This window comes from Perna viridis, chromosome 1 (assembly GCF_037379345.1).
Source record: "Perna viridis isolate PV_CMFRI_1.1 ecotype Kerala chromosome 1, ASM3737934v1, whole genome shotgun sequence".
NCBI classification, from domain to species: domain Eukaryota; kingdom Metazoa; phylum Mollusca; class Bivalvia; order Mytilida; family Mytilidae; genus Perna; species Perna viridis.
The window spans coordinates 46,372,617-46,393,342 of record NC_142445.1 but is presented as its reverse complement, the minus strand read 5'-3'; the positions used below and the strand labels follow the sequence as shown (position 1 = coordinate 46,393,342).

The window sequence follows — 20,726 nt, the reverse complement described above, 5'->3', positions numbered from 1 at the left end:
AAATCTTGTCATTTTAACCTAAATTAGTTATCTCTGTGATTCCTTTTTAATTATTACAACAAATTTAATCCGGAAATCCGGTTTTACTTTCAATCATTCAAGTGACTTTGTTTCCGGAAGCAAGCTTCGTGGCTGCAGCAAACTACCATAAACTGTTCCTTGTCACATTATCACATATATTTTGCAGTGTTTAGCAGGTCATTGAAGTATACTTACTGGTCAGATGAGAAGAGTTTACTATAAAGATAGGAGAATGGAGTCCAGAATTTCTCAATATGCATCGATAGCTGCTGTCGTGGCATGCTACTGGTAGGTAAATTACTGTGTCTGTGATACAGTACACTCGGGGACATTTGGTTTTCCAACACTCAAGTCGGAGTTTCAAATCCGTGTCAGTCTAATTTTTTCTCGATGAAATATGAGTGTTACACCCACCAAGCTGGGACATCATATATTCTGGTTGAAAAAAAATGTGTACAGAGAATCACTGTAAATTCACTGTGTGAAATTCATCCAGCACTGTGAAATTAATCTCATTGATCTCCCCCAACGAATTCTAGTCATAATGGCACTTGGTCAAAATGGCACCTGTGAAGTTAAAATGGCACTTGGTTAAAAGTGCCATTTTAACCAGGTGCCATTTTGACCGTCATTTTAACTAGCACCCCCCCCCCACAACAATATGGACATTTGTACCCAAGCTCCCATGTTACTGACCTTCAAAATTCATTGGGACCCATGAAAATTGCAACGGGAGTCCAGTGGACTTGTGAAAATTCCCTATCCAATTGCAGAAATCTACAACAGTAATATGAGGAAGGTGAAACCTTAAACGCCTAGGTCCTGTCATAATTTGTTTAATTGGTAATTGATATACCTTCACTACAAATCATACCATCCAATGCACCAGAAAAATAGCATTCCTTACAGCCAAGCACTAAGAATAAGAAGAATATGCAGCGAAATTGAAGATTTTGGCTCGGAAATGGTAAAACTCAAAGACCGATTTCTAAACAGAAAATACCCAGAGAATATTGTTGAAGACGCCATCAGGAGAGCCAAAGAAAAAACCTGACACCAACTATTAGAACCACGTACATCCAATAACACAGAATCGTCGATTCCATTAATTGTAGAAAACCACCCATCCACAGTAGATATTAAGAGATACCTAGACCAGAGGAGAAATATTCTCCTTCGCACACCAGATACATACAAAATCTCTCAAAACAAGCTATTAGTAACTTATAGAAAAGCCCCACAAATTCGACGTTTTCTAACCAACAGAGATATAAGTAAGCCCATAAAAATCAAGGGATGCCGCCCTTGTGGAAAAAATTGTTATATGTGCAGAATCGTTAAAACAACAGAAACAATTAAAAGCCCCTTCAACAATTATAAAATACAAATTGAACATGAAATAACGTGCAAAACCCCAAGCATTGTTTATGTCATTGAATGTAAAAAAATGTCCTAAGCAATACGTGGGACAAAGTAAAAACAGTCTTTGATAGATTTCCAATTCTATTTTTACAATTTATTTTAGTAATTCTATTTATAGACATTAACTCACCATTATACTTTCACTTTCATCACCTTAGAATATTAATTATGACGTTACGTATTCTGCACCACATTTTTAACCTTAGGTAAATATTTTATACCACTGTACCCTGATGACGGTGGCCTAGCCACCGAAACTAGTCGGTCAAATAAAATTATACTTGCAAATCCAGTTGATGTTGTTGTCCATTTTCGTTGGTAATTGGTAAAAAGTGTAATGATATACAGTTTTTATTGTCCTTATGCATTCTCCTATTGTCATGGTCTGATGGACCAAAATGTCCAGCTTTGGTAAGGAATTGTGGGTTTGTTGTGTCTTTGGGTCGTATTGTCTGGTTTCGATTACATAATTTTTGTAAACAGTAGGGTGCCATGTTTTGGCCATCCCTATTATCTGAATCTATGGGGTTGTGATATGGCTAGTACTTCGCTAAGAAGAGGAGGTGATTCTGGTTGTTGGTAAGCACGCCCTAACACTTTCCGACAAGTAACACATTTCGGTAAAACAACTTTTCACTCCCTGGCGTATCCTAGGAATCCAATATTTCTGGCGTAATTGAGTGACTGTATTGATTACTCCTCCATGCATTTGGTGGGTATGTGCATCCATGATGATTAAAGTCGTAAGCTTGTGCGATGATGGCATTAATATCGGAATTTTAGTTTCCTCGTTCATAGGCACATTTTGAATTCTAGCTTTACATCTAAGAATATCACGTTTGTGTAAGTTCACATTTAGTTGCCAGACAATGGTGGGTTTGATGATTGATTTCCTTTTGTAAAATTGAAATATGTCTTGAAATTCTTCCTCCTGAGAAGTCTGTATCCATTGAAACGTGACATCATTTATCTCCTTAACGGACAAGCACTTTGAGTTTCCTTCATTACGTTTGGATCTACAGTTGTTTATAAATCTCATAACATGATGATACTCCTAAAAGTTTCTGTAATGAACTGTAGTTTTTAATTTTCATAATTTTGTGGATTCCTACATGTATTTCTTCTGTTTTTGAAGTTGTAAGTATTGTATGATTCATGATCATATTCATATTGCTTGAAGATTCATTAACTGTCGTGCGTTGATTTCTGGGCCAATTCGGCCAATTTAACGGATTTGTGATCCATGTTGGTCCTGTAAACCATAGCTCATTTTTTACAAATTTCGTACTTGTAGTTCTTTGTGTCAATAGATCCGCTGGATTCATGTCCATCAGGCAATATCTCCATCGCTGATTTGTAGCTGTTCCAAATATTTCACTTGTCCTGTTCGTTATGAATTTATTAAGCAGTTTAGTTGATAAGTGAGTTGTTTAATACATGTATATTTTTGTATGTTATAATACAGATTTAGTTTGTTTTTCCTTTTTTTTTTTCAGGGTTGTATCAATTTCTATGGTTTTTCTGAACAAGTATTTACTTAGCAGTGATGATCTAAAAGTAAGTATATTTTCATTAAATGAAATTTAATATGTACAATTTAGTTCCAATGTAATCCGTTTTAATGGGGCAACTCATTAGTAATACATTGTACCTCTCTATCTGTATTTTGAAATTTTGCAATGTTTTTTTCTATATGCAAAATATGTAAAGTGGTTATAATCACATTGATAAAACTCACTTTACTGAGGCAGGATTTCTCTCAAAATAAGAACTGCATTTTCCCCAAAATCACAGTGATAAATGTATGTAATAATTTCTGAATTTACAGAAATCAGCTTCTCAATAAGCTGGTCATTTACATTTGTATATTATTATTTTTTACCTGTTTAGGTAATTAAGGGCACATAAATGACCAGCCAGTTGTAAAACGGTGATACCACCAATATTTAAGGCAATATTTCTTAATTCTACTTTATATTAATAATTAGTAATTGATACATAATTTTACAGTTGGATGCTCCATTATTTGTAACATGGTACCAGTGTATTGTTACGGTAGCTATATGTGTTGGTCTGAGTTACCTTTCTCAGATGTTCCCTAATCACATCACATTCCCTAAAGTAGACTTTGATCTGAAGACCTGTAGGGCTGTAAGTATACATTCTCTAAAGTAGATTTTGATCTGAAAACTTGCTGTGCTATAAGTATACATTACCTAAAGAAGACTTTGATCTGAAAACCTGAAGGGCTGTAAAACATTAAGTATTGGTTAATGGTTTTAGTATGCCTTTTTTATGTAGTATCTTGTTAAGCACTCTGACTGTGGCAAACTGAAATATTTTAACTCAGATCCAACCTAGACAAATACAGAACTAGTTAAAAGGGTACATATACAAAGCATTTTGACAAAGGATTTCTGGTAGAAATGTAACAATTTAAGAGATTAAACTTACATTATATTACATTCCTTTCTGTACATTATTTCTAAATACCCAAATAATTATTATCATTACTTGCAGAAGGGTCATTTCTACCAGAATTAAAACCTTTCTACAGTCCTACTGTAGGAACAGAAAATATACCGCTTTCTGAACATTACAGTGACCATTTTCCAAATTATCTAGAAAATCCAGTATTGAAACCCCAAATTCGTTTTTCGATCTCAGCCATACATTTGACAAAAGGTGCTAATTGCTGTCTAAACAAGTAAAGGAATGTTTTATGACGAAAATCACAGAGAAGCAGTCTGCTGATTATGGTTATTGATGGTGACTGACAATTAGAAAATACATGTAGATCCTGATTGGATATATCACCATTTTGTGGACAGCCAATCATTTTCTATAGATTAATTTCTACTGCACAATTAATTTGAAAAATGCTGCCTATTTAAGAGGTCTAAATTTTGTAGAACTATGTGTGTACACAAATTTTAAAATACTATTTTTTATGCAAGTATCAGTTACCTCACTCATAATTTTCTATCTTTTTTTACATTTTCTGTAGTTCCAACAGTACAGTGTATTTCCAAAATTTTCTTTGCAATAGATGTAGGAAGTACTATTATTATTTTGGAAATCTGCTAGCAGTATTCTTGAATATTTGTGGATTTTCATATAACCCTTGTTCTTGGGAGATAAAAATAGTATAATTCAAAATTAAGGGAGATAACTCTGTAAATGACACTAAATATATAAGTGAATGGATCTCTGAAATTGAACCACAAAGTGTCATACCAGTACAGGAAGGCTGAGATTGATTTTGGTGGATGTCACTTGAAGTGTTTAGGAATTAGGAGCTAAAAGGGGACAGGAACAAGCATATTCATGATATCTGGACAATAACTGGACTATAAGTGAATTGGTCTCTTTCGAAAAATGTACCTCAATGTGCGATAGAAGAAGACTTAGTTAATTTATGGAATTGGGAATTAAACCCTTTAGAAATGAAAAGCCAAAAAGGAGTTAGGAACAAGCATTTTTTATTGATATCCAAATAATAACTTGTCTAATGGATCTCTGTGAGTTTGAACCTTGAATTGCTATACCTTAAAAGGAAGGCTTGGATTGATTTTGGGAATTTTACTTAACCTTTCATGGATAACAGACCAAAAAGGGGCGACTGATTCTGCTCAGATTCTTATCCTGTGTCAATCATTTAACCAGAACTAAAATTTAGAACAGTATCATTCTTGAATTTTGTAGCTTTGTAGTCATATCAAGCTAGAACCAGTGAAGCATTTTATTTATTATTTGTTATTATTGTTATTTCAGACTTTACCACTATCTATAGTTTTTGTCTCGATGATCTCATTCAACAACCTGTGTTTAAAGTTTGTTGGTGTAGCATTCTATTATGTTGGACGATCTTTAACAACTGTTTTCAATGTGGTATGTATTCTAACTCCTACAAAGACATACTGGTATTAAGGTTTTTGCAAGTTCAATATGAAAATGAAAGCACACCATTTTGTATTATTCAATTAAGTAAGATGTACTAAATAAGTTTGTCGAACTATATTTTTCCATCTTTAAATCTTTTAAATGTCAAAATGAAAGCTCAAAAAATCAAATTAGTCTTACAGGATGTGTCTCTTTATTCATACTAGAATTTTGCAACAACCTGAACATACAGCTATTTTCTGTTATGTTTCCCATTTCCATGCAACATAGCTACAATTTATGTTGAAATAAATTTAGGTATCCTCATGCATTTGCTTTGATACAATGCATTTTTAGTATTGAACTATTCAAATAGACATCTCATTTCCATTTTTTTTTCACTCTGCTATTAAATTGTAAAATTACTGTTTATCAATATTAAGTAATTTCATTTGCATGATATCCATTTGAGTGTTTCAACAACAACAAAAAGAAATGCATTTTATAAGGTTTGGTATCCAACATTTTATTTTAGTGCAGTGATATCAGAGTCAATAGATAAACACATTGTTTCTTTTCTGAATATGATGATATAGGATCTTTTTGTTTGCCAGCTTTTATCTTGAAAGAAGCACATATTAATTACTATATTATAATTATCAAATATTTTTCTGTTCTGTTACAGGCATTTTCTTACTTCATTTTAAAACAAACAACATCATGGAAGGCTATGGCATGTTGTGGTGTAATCATATTTGGATTTTTTATGGGTGTTGACCAGGAGAAAGTCGCAGGTATTTAAGTTCAGTGTTTTTAGTGATGTCATGTAACATTTGATGAATATTCATAAAACATCTGTTGTACCTTTTGTTTCTTCTTAATGCATTATTTACTATAAATATTATATTCTTCATATACTTATTTTCTATCTGACTGTCTATGTCATACATTACTCGTAGTCAAACAATCAACATTACTTTTATTGTATTTCAAAGAAAATATGCATTTTTTTCTTTAAATTCATAAAATGTATAATGACTTTTATTTTTAAGTGTCAGTCCCTGTAAGAAGCAGGCAGTAGGTTAAACATGGTAAGAAAAAAAAACGTCATTTTGATAGTGTAATTTGACTATTTGCACCATCAGAATCAAGGAAAACTCAAGATTTTCCCTGTCATGCAGAACCATTGAGTTATAGTTTTAAATGAACATTTCAAGGGCAGATAACTCTGTCAAAAACCTCATTTTTCTAAGATTCTATTGAGAAGATGGGGTTTTGACATGCATGTTCCTGATTTTTCCAATTTTGCCTGTTTCTTGCAAACACTTACAGTTAAAATTACCATTGGAGTATCCTCAACATATCCACTACACTTATAGTTTGGATTATAAAATAATGTTTTGGTGGCTGCTGATGTTTAACCCATTATCATACCATGCAAAAAATTATGCTCTAGAAAAATTTTTTTTGTGGAAAACAGAATTTTTTTTAAAATACTAAAGTGTTTTTTTTTTTTTTTTTACGGTTCCAATAGATTTGGCATTTGATCATGCTTTCTAACATGGCTGGTAGTCAAAAACCAGGAATAGCCTCCAATAGTGATTGAAAAGAGGAATTTTTTTGCGACTTCAAACTATAAGTGTGATATCAATAGGATAATTAATTGCAGAGAGTGAATAGCCAAAATATGATCATGAGTTAAATCTTAATGCATTCTTGGCACAAGTGAATTTATTATGGTTATTCACGATAATCAATTGATTATCCTACTTATAGATTTCCTCAATTATTCGTTGCTATTTTCAACATTAATTTCAAATTTTGTGAATGGCGGATTAATATTCATGTTGTGGAATTTGGGATTTAGAAAGCCTGAGAGTGAAATGACAGAATTTATTTAACATTGTGAAGTATTTAGATTATTAGGACTGGGAACATTTGGTTGATTGATTGATTGATTGTTGGGGTTTAAATGCCCGAGCAGCAATATTTCAGCTATATTCAGGCGATAAACATGAAATGGATGATAAAATGAACATGAATGATGATGAAATGAAACAAGGGATGGGACACAAGGACAATAGGGTCGACAAATTTTGGTTGCCACTAGAAAAAGGGGGTTTGGGTAGGATCGGACAATTTAGCCTCCTGTGGCTGAGCGCAAAGGTTCCTACTCCTATTGAATACCACAGCAGGGTTCTTTAACGTGCGAGGAAAGTGGCATCTTTCCCAACACAGAGCACCACTATAGTTTTCACTCCGGTTTTCCATATTATAGCCTGACAACCCCAGCATGTAACACGCCAGGGGTACCCCATTCCAACACCTGCAGCGCACATCCCAGTTGCTCTGTGGGCAGAGCGCCTAGCCCCCGGCTATGTTTCTGAGCACTATTTAGTCGCCTTTTACGACAAGCTTAGAGCTGTTACAGGCCTATTCTTTTGACACCTGGATCTGCACGGGGCAGGAACATTTGGTAAATCACTGCTATCTATGTATTAATTCTTTATTGGTTTGTTCAAAGAATATTGAAGAACAGATTATGTGATGTAAAAATAAATTAATTATATATGATACATGTAAACTAAAAAAAGGTTTTAAATAGTTGCATTTTTTTTTGTCATTTAGTATCATTTTGAGCCCTTTGCAAGGGTTTTGCATTGATTAATTCATTTTGGATATAGAAAGGTATCTAACCACTCAAAACCGTAAATTGTTCTTGCATGAAAATCAGAAAAAAAAACTGACTTTGACCTTTGGACTCATAAAATCAGCTTCATGTTGACATTGCAAATCCAAATTCTATGAGGTTGTGTGTTATCTGTCCTTACAGAAAATTGGGAAGAATTATTACTCTATCACATCACATTCTAGACTTTTTTCTTTATTCTTTGCTTCAACTGATTAAGATTGATTGAAAGTAAAAAATGCCTCCCATTTGCATTTGCATAACCCATTGTTATTATTGAGGATATTACCAGCTGTGTTGATGCGATTTTGATCTGTATAACAAGGGTAGTTTTAACTAGTTGGTATCTAGACCTTTTTTTCTCATTTAATTATTTTTTTACAGGATCTTTGTCAGTAATAGGTGTAGTTTTTGGTGTCCTAGCCAGTGCTAGTGTGGCTATGAACTCCATCATAACAAAGAAGGTTCTTCCTTTGGTTGACAACAACATATGGCGTCTAACCTTATATAACAACATCAATGCATCATTCCTCTTTCTTCCACTGATGGCTCTTTTTGGAGAAGCCCCAGAAGTGATCTCCTTTAATAAACTTACCGAACCTATGTTTTGGTTTTACATGACATTAGGAGGAGTCTTTGGTTTTGCTATTGGTTATGTCACTGGACTTCAGATTAAGTTTACGTCACCGTTGACCCATAATATATCTGGTACAGCTAAAGCCTGCGCTCAGACTGTTATAGCTTGTATGTACTTTGGTGATGTTAAATCATCTCTATGGTGGACAAGTAATGCTGTTGTTCTTGGTGGATCTGCTGGATACACAGAAGTTAGAAGAAGAGAAATGGATGCTCAATGTAAGGAAGCAGTTTTTCAGTTAGCAGAAAAAGTTAATGAAGAAAAACCAACAGGGAAAAATGGGGTGTAGATTTGTTTATTTATGGAGTAATTTGTTGTGTTCTCTCCTCATGAGATTGTTACCTCTAATAACAGTTTTTATCAACTATTTTGTGTCTTTTCTGTTTTCATTTTGAATAGGAAAACATTTTATGTATGAAAACTGTTATCATTTGGTAACTTGGGTTTGTACTTATTACTTGTAATTTATCTTACTATCAATAGAGGCTTGATTATATGGAATTTATACTTTAAAATAGTGAAACTTTTTTTCAGTTACAGCAATGTATCATGTACAGTTTTTTTATTTATTTTGACATTACACCCATGCTCATTCTTGGTTGTGATTGAATCATTATTATTATCATGTATTTATATATTTTGTTAGGATATGTTTTCATAACTTTGCATCTTACATTATAAGCATTGTTTATTTTTTTTTTAATTGCATTATATTTTAAAAGATTTTCATTGATTCAAATGCCAGTCATAAAAAAGTTAATTTAATGTTTTCTACTTTACAAAAGTAACTACCTTTCAAAATTTTTCTTAGTTATAAAATTCATTTTTTTTTTCTTGCACAATGTCTTTGAAAACTAGTAACTTTTTTCTTTATAGCCCAAATAAATTTTACCAATATACAGATACACCTACCTTAAAAACCTGCAATTTTAAAGGATGTGACCAAAAACAACACCATTGATTGTCAGTCTTGTGGGGGATGTTGGGTCATTGTTAAAACTGAAGATTTCAAGTCTAAGAATACTCTCTACTGTTCAGGTGTAGCTCTCAGCTAACACACCACAGTTTTTTTTAGTTTCCCACCTTTGGTTAGTGATGAAAAATGACTTGAATGGCAACTGATGGTTGCTATGGTTATTGAAGTGGATATTTTATTGTAGATAATATATTTTCTTTAAAAAAGAACATGTAAAATGTTTCTTTTATTTCCAATGTTGGATGGCTTTTTTCAATGACAATCTGACTATCATGTGAATGTGGTTATAATAGGTAAGTAATAGCCAGTATTGATAGAAAGATGAAGAGGGTTATATTGTTTCAGTGTTTTGTGATACTTGAGGTTTATTTGTTTGAGAGGGAGTTTGTACAATTGTACTATGTATTGCATGTCAATATATTTTAATTTTATGCAAGTTGTTGTTTTTTTTTTATTTTGTATGGTCATTTTTATATATATGAAATTAAATCAAATTTACCGGGTGAGTTAAATTAAGACACCAGATGATTTTTCTTGATTTATCATATAAAGTGTGACAAATCTCAAATCTAATAAATGAATACTAAGATAATGGCAATATAATTCAACATTAGCTTTATGTATTCAATTATGTGTATGTACAACAATCCAGCTTTGTGTTGTGTTATAATCCACAGAAGATTTGATGTTTAATTTGTCAAACATGCCACATTAAAGATTTGACAAAATTTATTTAGCATGTTAAAGTTTATTAGTAAAAACCGCTGTCTGAATAAAAATTCGTATTCAGCAAATATTGTAAACCGGATACCAAGTTTATGATGGTCAATGTATTTTAATTGTATTATGTTATAACACGGTGGTAAGTTATGCAAATGTGAATAGTAAAGGGAAGAGTGGGTACAAATTTTATATGTGGAAATTGTTTGTTTGAAACTAGTACAAAAAACATGCACCAATCATTAATCTATGTGTGCAATATTGAATTTAAACATGTTTTTCTTCAAGATCACCCTTTTTTTAAAACCGGTCAACCATCTACTACCTGTTTGTTGGTCTATCATATCTTGGGTTTCCAGGACCACTCAGCTGAATGTTTTCAGACTTAACACATTCCTGTTAACTGTGAAATACAGGTCAAGTTTCATTATGTTCCTTATATCATTTACAGTTTAGAAGTTAAGGGCATTATTTCTCTAGTTTCTTTCCACTAAGAACCACTGAAATCTATTTATTTTTTAAGTGAAAGAATATTTTTGTGTGACACATATGTTCCTAATTCCATTAGTATAAATTTGGAGAATTGGACTGTTTGCAGTTGAACATTGCTATTCGTTCAACCAAACTATAACTGTATTTTATTGAATTGAAGAATCAACATAACTCTCTTTATAAAAGTATTGAAAATTATAATGATAAAGTCATGATTTGTTGCAGAGATGTACATTATAGAACTGTTGTGAGGGTAGCATTTAATTCAGACTACAATCTAATAAAACTATGTTCTATATGTGTGTGTGTGTGCCATACTAATGCATCAGCTGAGTGTCTTGTATGACATAGTTCTAATTCTCATTTAAGTAATTAGACCTAAGGTAAGGGACATAACTCTCGGAATCGCTGATATGTTTGTATCATATTCAATTTCACTAAAGCTAATCAAGCTTTCATTTGAAACAGAATGAGATCAATCCAAGTTTCTTTGATGCTTACATCAGATTGATGTCAAATGCTGAATACAAACGTTCAAATGATTTGTAAGAGTTGTGTTCCTTTCCATAGGTCTACCTCCTTAATGTCCTTTTTAAACTTGATTACCAATGCAAGAAGTTTAGATATTTTAACTGAAGTATTGGTAGTTTCTTAGATATATTACTTGTGATATAGAAGCTTATATTAGTGGTAATTTCATTTTCATGGTTTAACTTTGATTCATTTACTATTTATTTCACTCTGTGATATTGTTTATCAAAGAAATCCTATCTTTAGTTGTTAAAAGTAGTATTGTTTTCTCAAGGAATTCTATGAGATCCCAAAACTTAATACCACTTCATTCTTTCTATGTGATACTTAGCAAAGGTTATTTGAGGCCTTATGGATCTGGTTGGCCAGATGCAATTTCAATTGCCTATGAGTGTGTGATAACTCACCTTTTGATATTTGATTTTTTTATACCTTTATACTCAGTCCTACTACATGTTAGCTGTTAGAATGAGTCAGTGCTGATAGTGAAAATTTACCTGTTGATAAAGGTTCTCTACATATGTTGTATACATGTAATACAGTCCATTGAGAAATTATTGCCTGCATTAAAGTTGAAGATTTTGACATATTAAATAGCACTCCAGCTAAGAATCATGCAAAATGTGATACATGGTTTGAAAGCCTACATATTTTTATTTTTGATATCTTGTTTAAAATGCCATAGTAAACAGAAAATAACATTTGGTTTGTCATATAACCTGTGCTCATAGGAGGTAAAAATTGTATAGAATGCACTGTAGAATTCAAAAGTAAAGGAGATAATCTATTGAATCTATTGAATGAATAATTACTCATTTCATAATATAGACCCATAAAACAACTTAATTACAAAAATAAACATATGTAGCTTTTTTGGGATGTATCACATTTTTCAGATTTTGCATGATTCTTACAAAGACACTACTTGAAAAGAAAACTCCTGCGTCAATAGTACTAAAACTTCAGTTTTGCAGGTTTAAATTATTTAAATACCAATCCATTTTCATTTGTTTGCAATTATTTCTGAATGTACAAATATTAATGTTACTGAAAAGAGGTATTAATCTTTCACTCTTTGCACCTAAACAATTTTGATGTGGTATGTAAATTTATTAGGGTACCTGTTCATTTTTAGCTCACCTGGCCAAAGGCCATGTGAGCTGTTGCCGTCACTTGGCGTTCATTGTCGCCGTCTGTCATCGTCGTTAACAATTATACAAAACTCTTCTCCTCTGAAACTACTTGACTAATTAGAACCAAACTTGGTATGAATGTTCCTTGGGGTATCCTGCATAGAACTGATGTGGGGGATTTTTGTTCGTCAAAAAACATGGCCACCGTTACTAAAAATAGAACATAGGGGTCAGACAGTAGTATCTCCTAAACCGTTAGGTTTAGCTGAATTCTGACATTGGGTAAAAGTGTTCAGCATGATGAGATCTATCTCTGGTCAAATTTTGGTTTTAATCCATTAAGCCATGTTGGAGCTATTGCCCTTTTTCAATGATTTTTGCTATTTTTAATGTTATTTCTTTCCAAAATCTTCTCCTCTGACACTACTTGACCAATTGAAACCAAACTTGGTATGAATTGTCCTTGAGGTATACTGCATAGAATGATGTGGGGATTTTTGATTCGTCAAAAAAAAATGGCCGCCATTACTAAAAATAGAACATAGGGATCAGACAGTAGTTTTTCACATATATCTCCTAAACTGTTAGGTTTATCCAAATTCTTTCAATAGCTGAAATGATCCATATTATTGGACTACAATATCTTGAAAACTATGATAGATTCAAAGAAACTTTCAATTGTTGAAAAGATTTTGTGATAGTCCTACCAAAGACTTCTTTAGTCAAAATTGTTGGACAACTTCTTGTTGAATTTATTGCCTTTGAAAGGCAAAAATTAAGGTGAGCGATTCAGGCTCCTGGGAGCCTCTTTTTATTTTTACATAGAATAATTGGTTGAATTTGCTGTTTAATTTTTCCAACTATTGAAAAATTAAGATAATGTTGTTTTTCAGTATGATGTAAATATGACTGTTTCTGGGTATTAGATTTTTCTTTGTTTATTTTTTTTATTTGGTATTACATGTATCAACGTGTATGGGTTTTTAAAAAAAAAAATGTTCTATTGGAAAAAGAGTCCTAAATATGGAATATATCTAAGATTTGTGTTTCATTGATTTCCAGCTTGTTACAAAGTATGTCACAATTCAATTTTTAGTAGTTTTTATGATAATTTAATTAATGAATCTTACTAAGCTTATATTGATCTACTTAGTAGATATAATTAAAATTGAGTTAATTTATATCCTGTCCAAGATATAGTTACATTCCGGCCATATATCATTGTTACTGATATGTATGTACTACTTGTTCAGATCTTAATATTGAATTAAGCTTTGTATTTATAAAAAGATTCTATTTTCTACCTAATACTGTGTTTTCTTAATTCTTTTACAAAGACTATCCCTACAGTTCAAACTTAACAATACTTACGTTTATATGGATAAGATCTCTAGAATGTGTAACTTGTAAATTGATGTGCATGTACATGTTCTTTCGTGTCTTGCATAATCCTTTGGTGATAAAAGTAAATAATTTGTTTTAAATGAATTTTAATTTATTTCACGCTTCTTGAGTAAAAAAATAGTGTGTCATTTTATTTACTTCCCCTATAGATAATATATTCATTGTACACATTTGATATGACTGTAACGAAGGATAAGTGAGTATTGTATGTGGATACCAATTTTCATGGATTAGGGAAGAAATACAGGTTCATGGAGTCTTGAATTCATGGTTTTTTAGGTTTTTCAGTATACACATCAATAAGATTCTCCTTTATGTTGGGAACCAAATTTCATGGTTTGGCCTACCCATTGGAACCATGAAAATTGGTACCCCACAAACATTAGTACTTCCACAGTAATTTAGATAACTAGATTAACTTAGTAGTAAAAAAAATCACATATATTTTGATGTCCTAGATTTAATACTACAAAAAAGCACTGTTACAGTAACTTACTTGTAAACAAAATTTCTAAAGCATAATTTAAAACTTCTTTCAGGATAAAATAAAAAGGAAGCATTCTATTTACCCTCTAATGTAATGACTACATCAAAGAATTTTAGTTAGTTAATAGCTAATATAATTTTTTAGGTAATTAAATTGATATTAAACATGCAAATTTCATGGGTATTGAATCACCAGCTGTCCTGCCAGTTATATTGATAACAACCTCTATTCTTAGAAACTTGATAAAGAGTTCAATAGTACTAGAAAGTAAGTAAATATTTCTAGAAGAACTTACAAAACAATTAATGAGAGGAAGTTCTGAAATATGCTATCCTTTTGAATGTTTATGGCACACTGGTAGTATTTAACTTCTTGATATTTTCATTTGGATACTGGTTAACAACAGTAGGTGCAGGAGTGGTACAACTAAACATAAGTCGATACACGTATAACACTACTAAAATGGTACTTGCTACATGTAATGAATAAAAATGAACAGTAAGTTTCTCCTTTATGAGATGGGATGATCACATTGTTCTATTAGTTTCCGTCTGTGTTCATTTAGTTTTGACTCCTTAAATTCAGCTAGTACTGTTTGGAATATTTGTGACCCTCTTGGTAAATGCCCTCGGTCAATATTTATTTGTTGGAATTGATAATTTTCCTCCAAGCGAATAGTTTTCTTGAACACTCCGTCCGATGATATGCAAGACTCGAAATCGTCGTGATATTGTTTTAACTTCTCGTCCCTGACAAACGTTGTTTGTGTGACCATTTGTTCTATGCCAAACGTTATATCCATTATAATTTACACAATGTTGTTTTCTCTGCTATACCAGCATTACTTTGTAGGTCTCCGATGAGTATAAGTCTATAACAGAGTCATTGTTCCTTTCCAGAATATCGTTTACGGAAAGAGGTATATTGTAGTTGGAGCAGAGATCTAGTAGATGGTAGAGTAACTCCCAGATAAGTAACTCTCAATACGATGCGTGGAAGTGTCAGTTCCTTGTTCAAAATTGTTTTTATTTACATGTAGGTACAAGTGACTTGTTGGCGTTGTTTTATTTACTTCCCCACATCGTTCAAACAGTATTGGAGTGTGAAATCAAGGAGCTTTTAAAGATTGTCAGGATCACCGCTGTTTAATTTCATACAAGTTTATTTTAAAACGAATAATCGTTTTAATATTTGATGGGTTACCAGTGTAAACACTACTGTATGAGATGTGAATTTATGTCTTGTTCAATTTAAATTAAAAACCTTGGGAGAAACAGTATCCGTCTTACGTTTAAATAAGTCGTTAAGAAAAGCCATGGAAACCCATTAATGGTGGTGGTACGCGAACTTCACAATGAATCCAATTGAACTAAAATTATTTATTTTTTGTTCGCATTAGATTATTCATGCCTAATTGAGTAAAATGAACGCATTTGAGAATACAATCCTGTAATTTTTCCTATAATTTTATTCATATCCACTTCGTGTTAGCTTTTTAACTTCACATATGGTTAAATTAACTTGAAGTATAATTCTTCTTTGAACATTTGAATAAACTTGTTTAAATTTGAACTACCTTCTAACTCCTAATAAGGTTTGTTAATTCTGAACAACCAAAAAGTTAACACTCGTCTATGTAAATGGTTATTTATAATTGATAGCGAATCCTGTTTGTTTAAATAAACCGGATGAGAAAATGACTACCCCAACAACATTAAAGTGGAATGCACCAAGATGTCAACATGTAAATTCAACGCATTTCTGCTATACATGTATTGATTCCCATTTACATAACTTTTTCAACAAGACTTCTTTAAATGACGCACTTGCCCAGTTGTGGTTCATAAAATAAAATGAAGTACGGATATTAGGGTCTCGGTTAAAAATATAATATTTTCATACGACCGCAAAAATTAGTTTCGGTCGTGTAATGGTAATTACTCTGTCGTCGACGGCGGTGGCGTCCGTTAAGTTAATCGTATCTGATCTTTTTTTTTTGGAATTTTAACACATAGTTCCTTGAGACTTGGCGGATGGTCCGTTAATATTTTTTGAGGTTTTTGCCCCGTCCGATTTGGATATCAGGGGTTAACAGTCGGAAAATGGGTGTTATCATTAAAATTAATAATTTAAATTAAGTTTATTATTGTTGATCCGATTTTTATGATTCAGATGTCAATCTGTTTTGAAATTCTGTTTCTTTTTTTTTGCAGGTTAGGCTTATTTTCAACTGTTTTGAAGTCTTAATTGGGTACAAAATTGGGCCGCGCCCTATAAAAATCAACTTTTTTAAAATTTTGACCGATGATAACTTTTTTTTTCTTATAAAAAATGTTTGCCTGAATTGTCAGAATTCAGATATCACTTAGGAGAGGTTAAAGGGGCTACACCCCCGAAAAATTGACGTTTTGTATGTTCGGTCCGATTTTGAATTTTTGAATTGAATTCAATTGAATTTCAAAATTTGTGATTTATTGTGTCCATAATGAAGTAGAAGTCCATTGGCTAAGTGTGTCAAAAACTAATATTGTGTCCCACTTACTCTGAATGATCAGAGTTCGACAGCCGCGGTCGTATCATGCCACGCTCGGTAAATCTCTTTTATCATAAGGCGCGTCAAGGAACCATAAGTGGGCTCCCAAGACAAACTTATCTGGTGACTAACTATTTTAAATATATGAATGCGAAAGCTTAAATTATTTGCAAAAAAAAAAACAGAAGCTCTAATTAATAAGCTTTCAGTCGAATACTATATGAGATACAGGCATACAAGACATGGGCTATTGTCAATATTATATATTTATCATACATGTAATAAATAATTAATGATACACGATTTCATTTAAATTTCGTCATATTTGCTGTGTACAGCAGTGGTGTACAGTTAGCAGCTGGCAGTCCTGCATGCCGTGTTCTCCTGATCATAACCGTTATGTGATAACACTTGTTGATAAAAATGTTTGGTCAATGAACAAGGTTACCTGTGGCTTTCTTACATGTACACTGACCGATGATTATGTCAAGTTACGTACCAGCCGGACGGATCAATATACTGGTTTAAATAACAGATCCGTGCTTCTACGTCTGTGTCTACGAAAAGACATGCAGAACATAGCAGAAAATCTATGGTCGTTTGGTAAAGTAGCTACAGTAAGCAGTTTTATTATTTTTTTATTTATTTGTTTATATTTATCTTCCTATTTTTAATACATTTACATGTACCTCTATTTGTCATAGTTGTGGTGATAAAGACGTGTTAGTAACGTGATATTATTGTGTATGTATTGAATTCGTTATTTGTTTTTGTTCTTAAGCGGTCCGTAAAGTAACTCAGCGATTTTTTTTGTACACCAACAACTTCATTGTTGTTTAAAAAAAAAAAAAAAAAAACCCTCAGCATTTCTGCATAAACAGCTGATTGATCAACCCATCCGGGTAACCATCTGCTGAAAGTTCCCGGTATTCCATTTCTATGTATGCGTTAGATCAAGAGAATTATTCCCGGCATATTGTATATCTAGGGGCAATTTTATTTTATTTTTTTAAAGACGAGCAGTAAAAGCGGATTCCCTCTGAACGAAAGGAGTTTCTTTAGTGTGGATGCGTATTTTGAAAGAATAAACGAAATACAGCGCTTTATGTTAATATATCGAACAACCATTTTACATTGTAGTTAAGTTTTACATTAATATTTTACGAATTTAAAATTTCATTATGATTTGTTGATTTCACTTCAGTTTTCATATAATATTCTTGCTTATGTTTTTTAAGTGTTATGCATAATTCCTACTAAATTTTTGATATTTATGCATCATCCCTGAAAATTTCAGTAATTGTATATAATTTGTTAACATGCCAGATATTATACAAATTTACTGAAATTTTAGAAATTATGTATAATTCCCAATTTTACACTATGCACCTTTGAGTAGTTTGAATAACTTTTATCTAAACACCAATATGTATCTATTAGACATGTGTAGCAGTACAGACCGTACACGCAGCACAGAGCATACAGGCATGGAGAAAGGTTTGTATGCGCTCTAGTCTTAGTATTGCATACACTGTACGAGTACGATGTTTTTTCTCAAATCTCCGTTTTAAGCCAAGTAACCATATAGTATGACATAAGATAACATTAAAAAGAGCATTGAACCCTATGACAAACAGCAAGATTAGTGCTTTGGTATGTTGTGTTTTTGACCAAATACCCAAATAAGATAATATTACAAATGATTAAAACATAACAATTTCAATAAATCAGGACATAGTGAAGGTCTATCGTAGTTCATACAGAATAAGAGCTCCATTCTACACCTTGATACAGCAAGAAAAACAAGACATGGCTCTTTGTTCAAAAAAGCATAGTGTATACGTTTTTGCTATTCTAAATTTAATATGTCCTAACCTTTGACTAAATATAGTAAACACTGAACTGTCATCAATGAAAAGTTTCTGTTCTAGGGATCAGAGACCAATGATGTTCCTTCTCCAGACGAGGAAATCCACAAAATAATGCTTATGTACAAACCTTCAGAGTTAAGTGATGAAATAGAAGACTATCTGATGAACTTGAGGACTGATATATTGGATATATCGTCTAAATATAACGACGATATCCGGGTACAACTGTATATTCATAGAAACTCGCATTCCTTTGGCTCCGGGAGAAACATTATTGTTATCAATATAACGGACTCGAAAATATCTATGAAAGTAAAGACGAATCAGTCAGTGCAGAGACAGACAACGGACAGTACATCTCTTGTACAATGGGCGGGCAACAGTACGAAAAAAGTTATCAAAAAGGTGTCGTCATTGAATTTTCTGTAAATGATCAAAATGCTATAATTTATTATGGAATGTTGTTTGTTATATAAGCATAAATACTTTATGTAAAAAGCAAAATGGCTTTGTATTCTATTGAATGGCTTGATTCCGTATCCAACACAGGCTGCTTTGATAAGTTTTTTTTATCTTTTTTGGTAGTGTTTGTTTGATTGTATGCTTATTTTTCTTTTTTTTTTGTGGGGGGTAGGGTTAATAAAATGCGTTTTTTCTTAGGTAATATTACACATCTACGCAATTTTTATTCGTCTTACAATTCGCATTTTACATGTAAGTGCAAAATACTACATTTTTGTTTAATCTTAATCTCGATGCATCGATTTTGTATGTTTGGTGCCTCTCATTTTATGTTTTCGTCAACGAATTATGCGAGAAACCACAAAATAAAACGACAATAAAGATATTCACATTTTGGTAGGATTAATCAATAGTTAACTTATGCTAAAATGTCTATACATTGTATAAGTTTCTTCTTGCGATGCCCAGTGTCTGTCGTGTCCACCAAAGAAAGTTGAAAAGTAGACTCCATCAATGTGTGTAGTGCTTCCTGTTCTTAACACCATGTTTTTCAAAGTAAAGGACGTGGTCCCGTAAGGTCCATTTAATTCCACCCGAATGAATCCATCGTGGTTATAACCATGGCTATTTAGTGAGTTTAAGTGGACTTGTTGGGTTAATGTATGCCAGTTACCATGTTTGAACTTGAAATTTGTTGTTCTGATACTTGTCCCATAACCGTCATCGCTTGCGAGAATAGATATTCCACTATCTTGGTCATTTTTCCAGGAGTCGAAACCCCCTTTCTGTACACTGTGGTCAAAATACAGATAAAGTTCTCCGTGACCATATTCTCTCCACATGTATCGCGTCGAAAAGCAACCATCAGTCGGTCTACCACCGGAACATTTAGCCCTACCACCGTAGAGTCCTGGAAGCTTGCCTCCGATGTGAGTGTACTGCCCATTTTTATTCCATTTTAGAGTTGTTGGGAAGTAAACCTCATAGCTGAAAGTGGCATCGGTTGCTGAGCGGGAGAAGCCATTGGGGTGCATGGTAAATTGTGCACCTCTGCGCTTGTCGTATGAACGCGAATGACTGTCTTTATCATAGTGCACTATGAAGTAATAACAGCTGCCTGAGTGTTTCATGCCTATTGCCATGTGAGATCCACTGGTACCATATGCTCCTACGTTTGAACTCGTATCTGCATTGACACTAGTGAGGAAATGCTGGACATTTCCGTCTTTGATACACCCCTCTAGAATGAGAAAACAAGTTCGATACCTTAGACATATAACTATCAATCAATTAATATTGACTTTCCCAGGTTTCACAGATATTAACTTTTTATCATTCCAGTATTTTTACACACTTGGGTTGGGTAGGATGCAAATAACACCAATAAGGCCTGACAACGACATTAAGGCCAAAAAGTAAACTTTTTGGACCATAGAGTGGAGTCTACATATACATGTACGCTACAA

At 32.7% G+C, this 20,726-nt stretch overlaps 3 protein-coding genes across 3 annotated transcripts; 2 read left to right on the top strand and 1 right to left on the bottom strand.

Moving 5' to 3' along the window:
• The first annotated feature begins 103 nt into the window (after nucleotides 1-103).
• LOC148629028 (GDP-fucose transporter 1-like) lies at nucleotides 104-13,811 on the top strand. The gene is made up of 6 exons (XM_088542616.1): nucleotides 104-309; nucleotides 2,940-3,000; nucleotides 3,454-3,594; nucleotides 5,218-5,334; nucleotides 6,011-6,119; nucleotides 8,399-13,811. Exons 1-6 carry the CDS (start codon nucleotides 224-226, stop codon nucleotides 8,938-8,940), a joined length of 1,056 nt encoding a protein of 351 aa, XP_088398742.1. The 5' UTR covers nucleotides 104-223; the 3' UTR covers nucleotides 8,941-13,811.
• Nucleotides 13,812-13,955: 144 nt separating this feature from the next.
• Nucleotides 13,956-19,654, top strand: LOC148629027 (uncharacterized). The gene is made up of 4 exons (XM_088542641.1): nucleotides 13,956-15,429; nucleotides 17,266-17,544; nucleotides 18,368-18,424; nucleotides 18,859-19,654. Exons 2-4 carry the CDS (start codon nucleotides 17,299-17,301, stop codon nucleotides 19,225-19,227), a joined length of 672 nt encoding a protein of 223 aa, XP_088398767.1. The 5' UTR covers nucleotides 13,956-15,429; nucleotides 17,266-17,298; the 3' UTR covers nucleotides 19,228-19,654.
• LOC148629026 (uncharacterized) lies at nucleotides 19,637-20,626 on the bottom strand. Its single transcript, XM_088542629.1, has one exon. The coding sequence runs from the start codon at nucleotides 20,400-20,402 to the stop codon at nucleotides 19,674-19,676; it is 729 nt and encodes a 242-aa protein (XP_088398755.1). The 5' UTR covers nucleotides 20,403-20,626; the 3' UTR covers nucleotides 19,637-19,673.
• Between the last annotated feature and the right edge of the window lie 100 nt (nucleotides 20,627-20,726).

Coding starts and splice junctions, on each gene's coding strand:
- LOC148629027 (XM_088542641.1), top strand. CDS start 17,299: ATGCCGTGTTCTCCTGATCATAACCGTTATGTGATAACACTTGTTGAT. Junction 17,545..18,367: donor CGTTTGGTAAAGTAGCTACA/GTAAGCAGTTTT, acceptor TGTATCTATTAG/ACATGTGTAGCAGTACAGAC. Junction 18,425..18,858: donor GCATACAGGCATGGAGAAAG/GTTTGTATGCGC, acceptor TTTCTGTTCTAG/GGATCAGAGACCAATGATGT.
- LOC148629026 (XM_088542629.1), bottom strand. CDS start 20,402: ATGGCAATAGGCATGAAACACTCAGGCAGCTGTTATTACTTCATAGTG.
- LOC148629028 (XM_088542616.1), top strand. CDS start 224: ATGAGAAGAGTTTACTATAAAGATAGGAGAATGGAGTCCAGAATTTCT. Junction 3,001..3,453: donor TTAGCAGTGATGATCTAAAA/GTAAGTATATTT, acceptor ATAATTTTACAG/TTGGATGCTCCATTATTTGT. Junction 6,120..8,398: donor TGACCAGGAGAAAGTCGCAG/GTATTTAAGTTC, acceptor ATTTTTTTACAG/GATCTTTGTCAGTAATAGGT.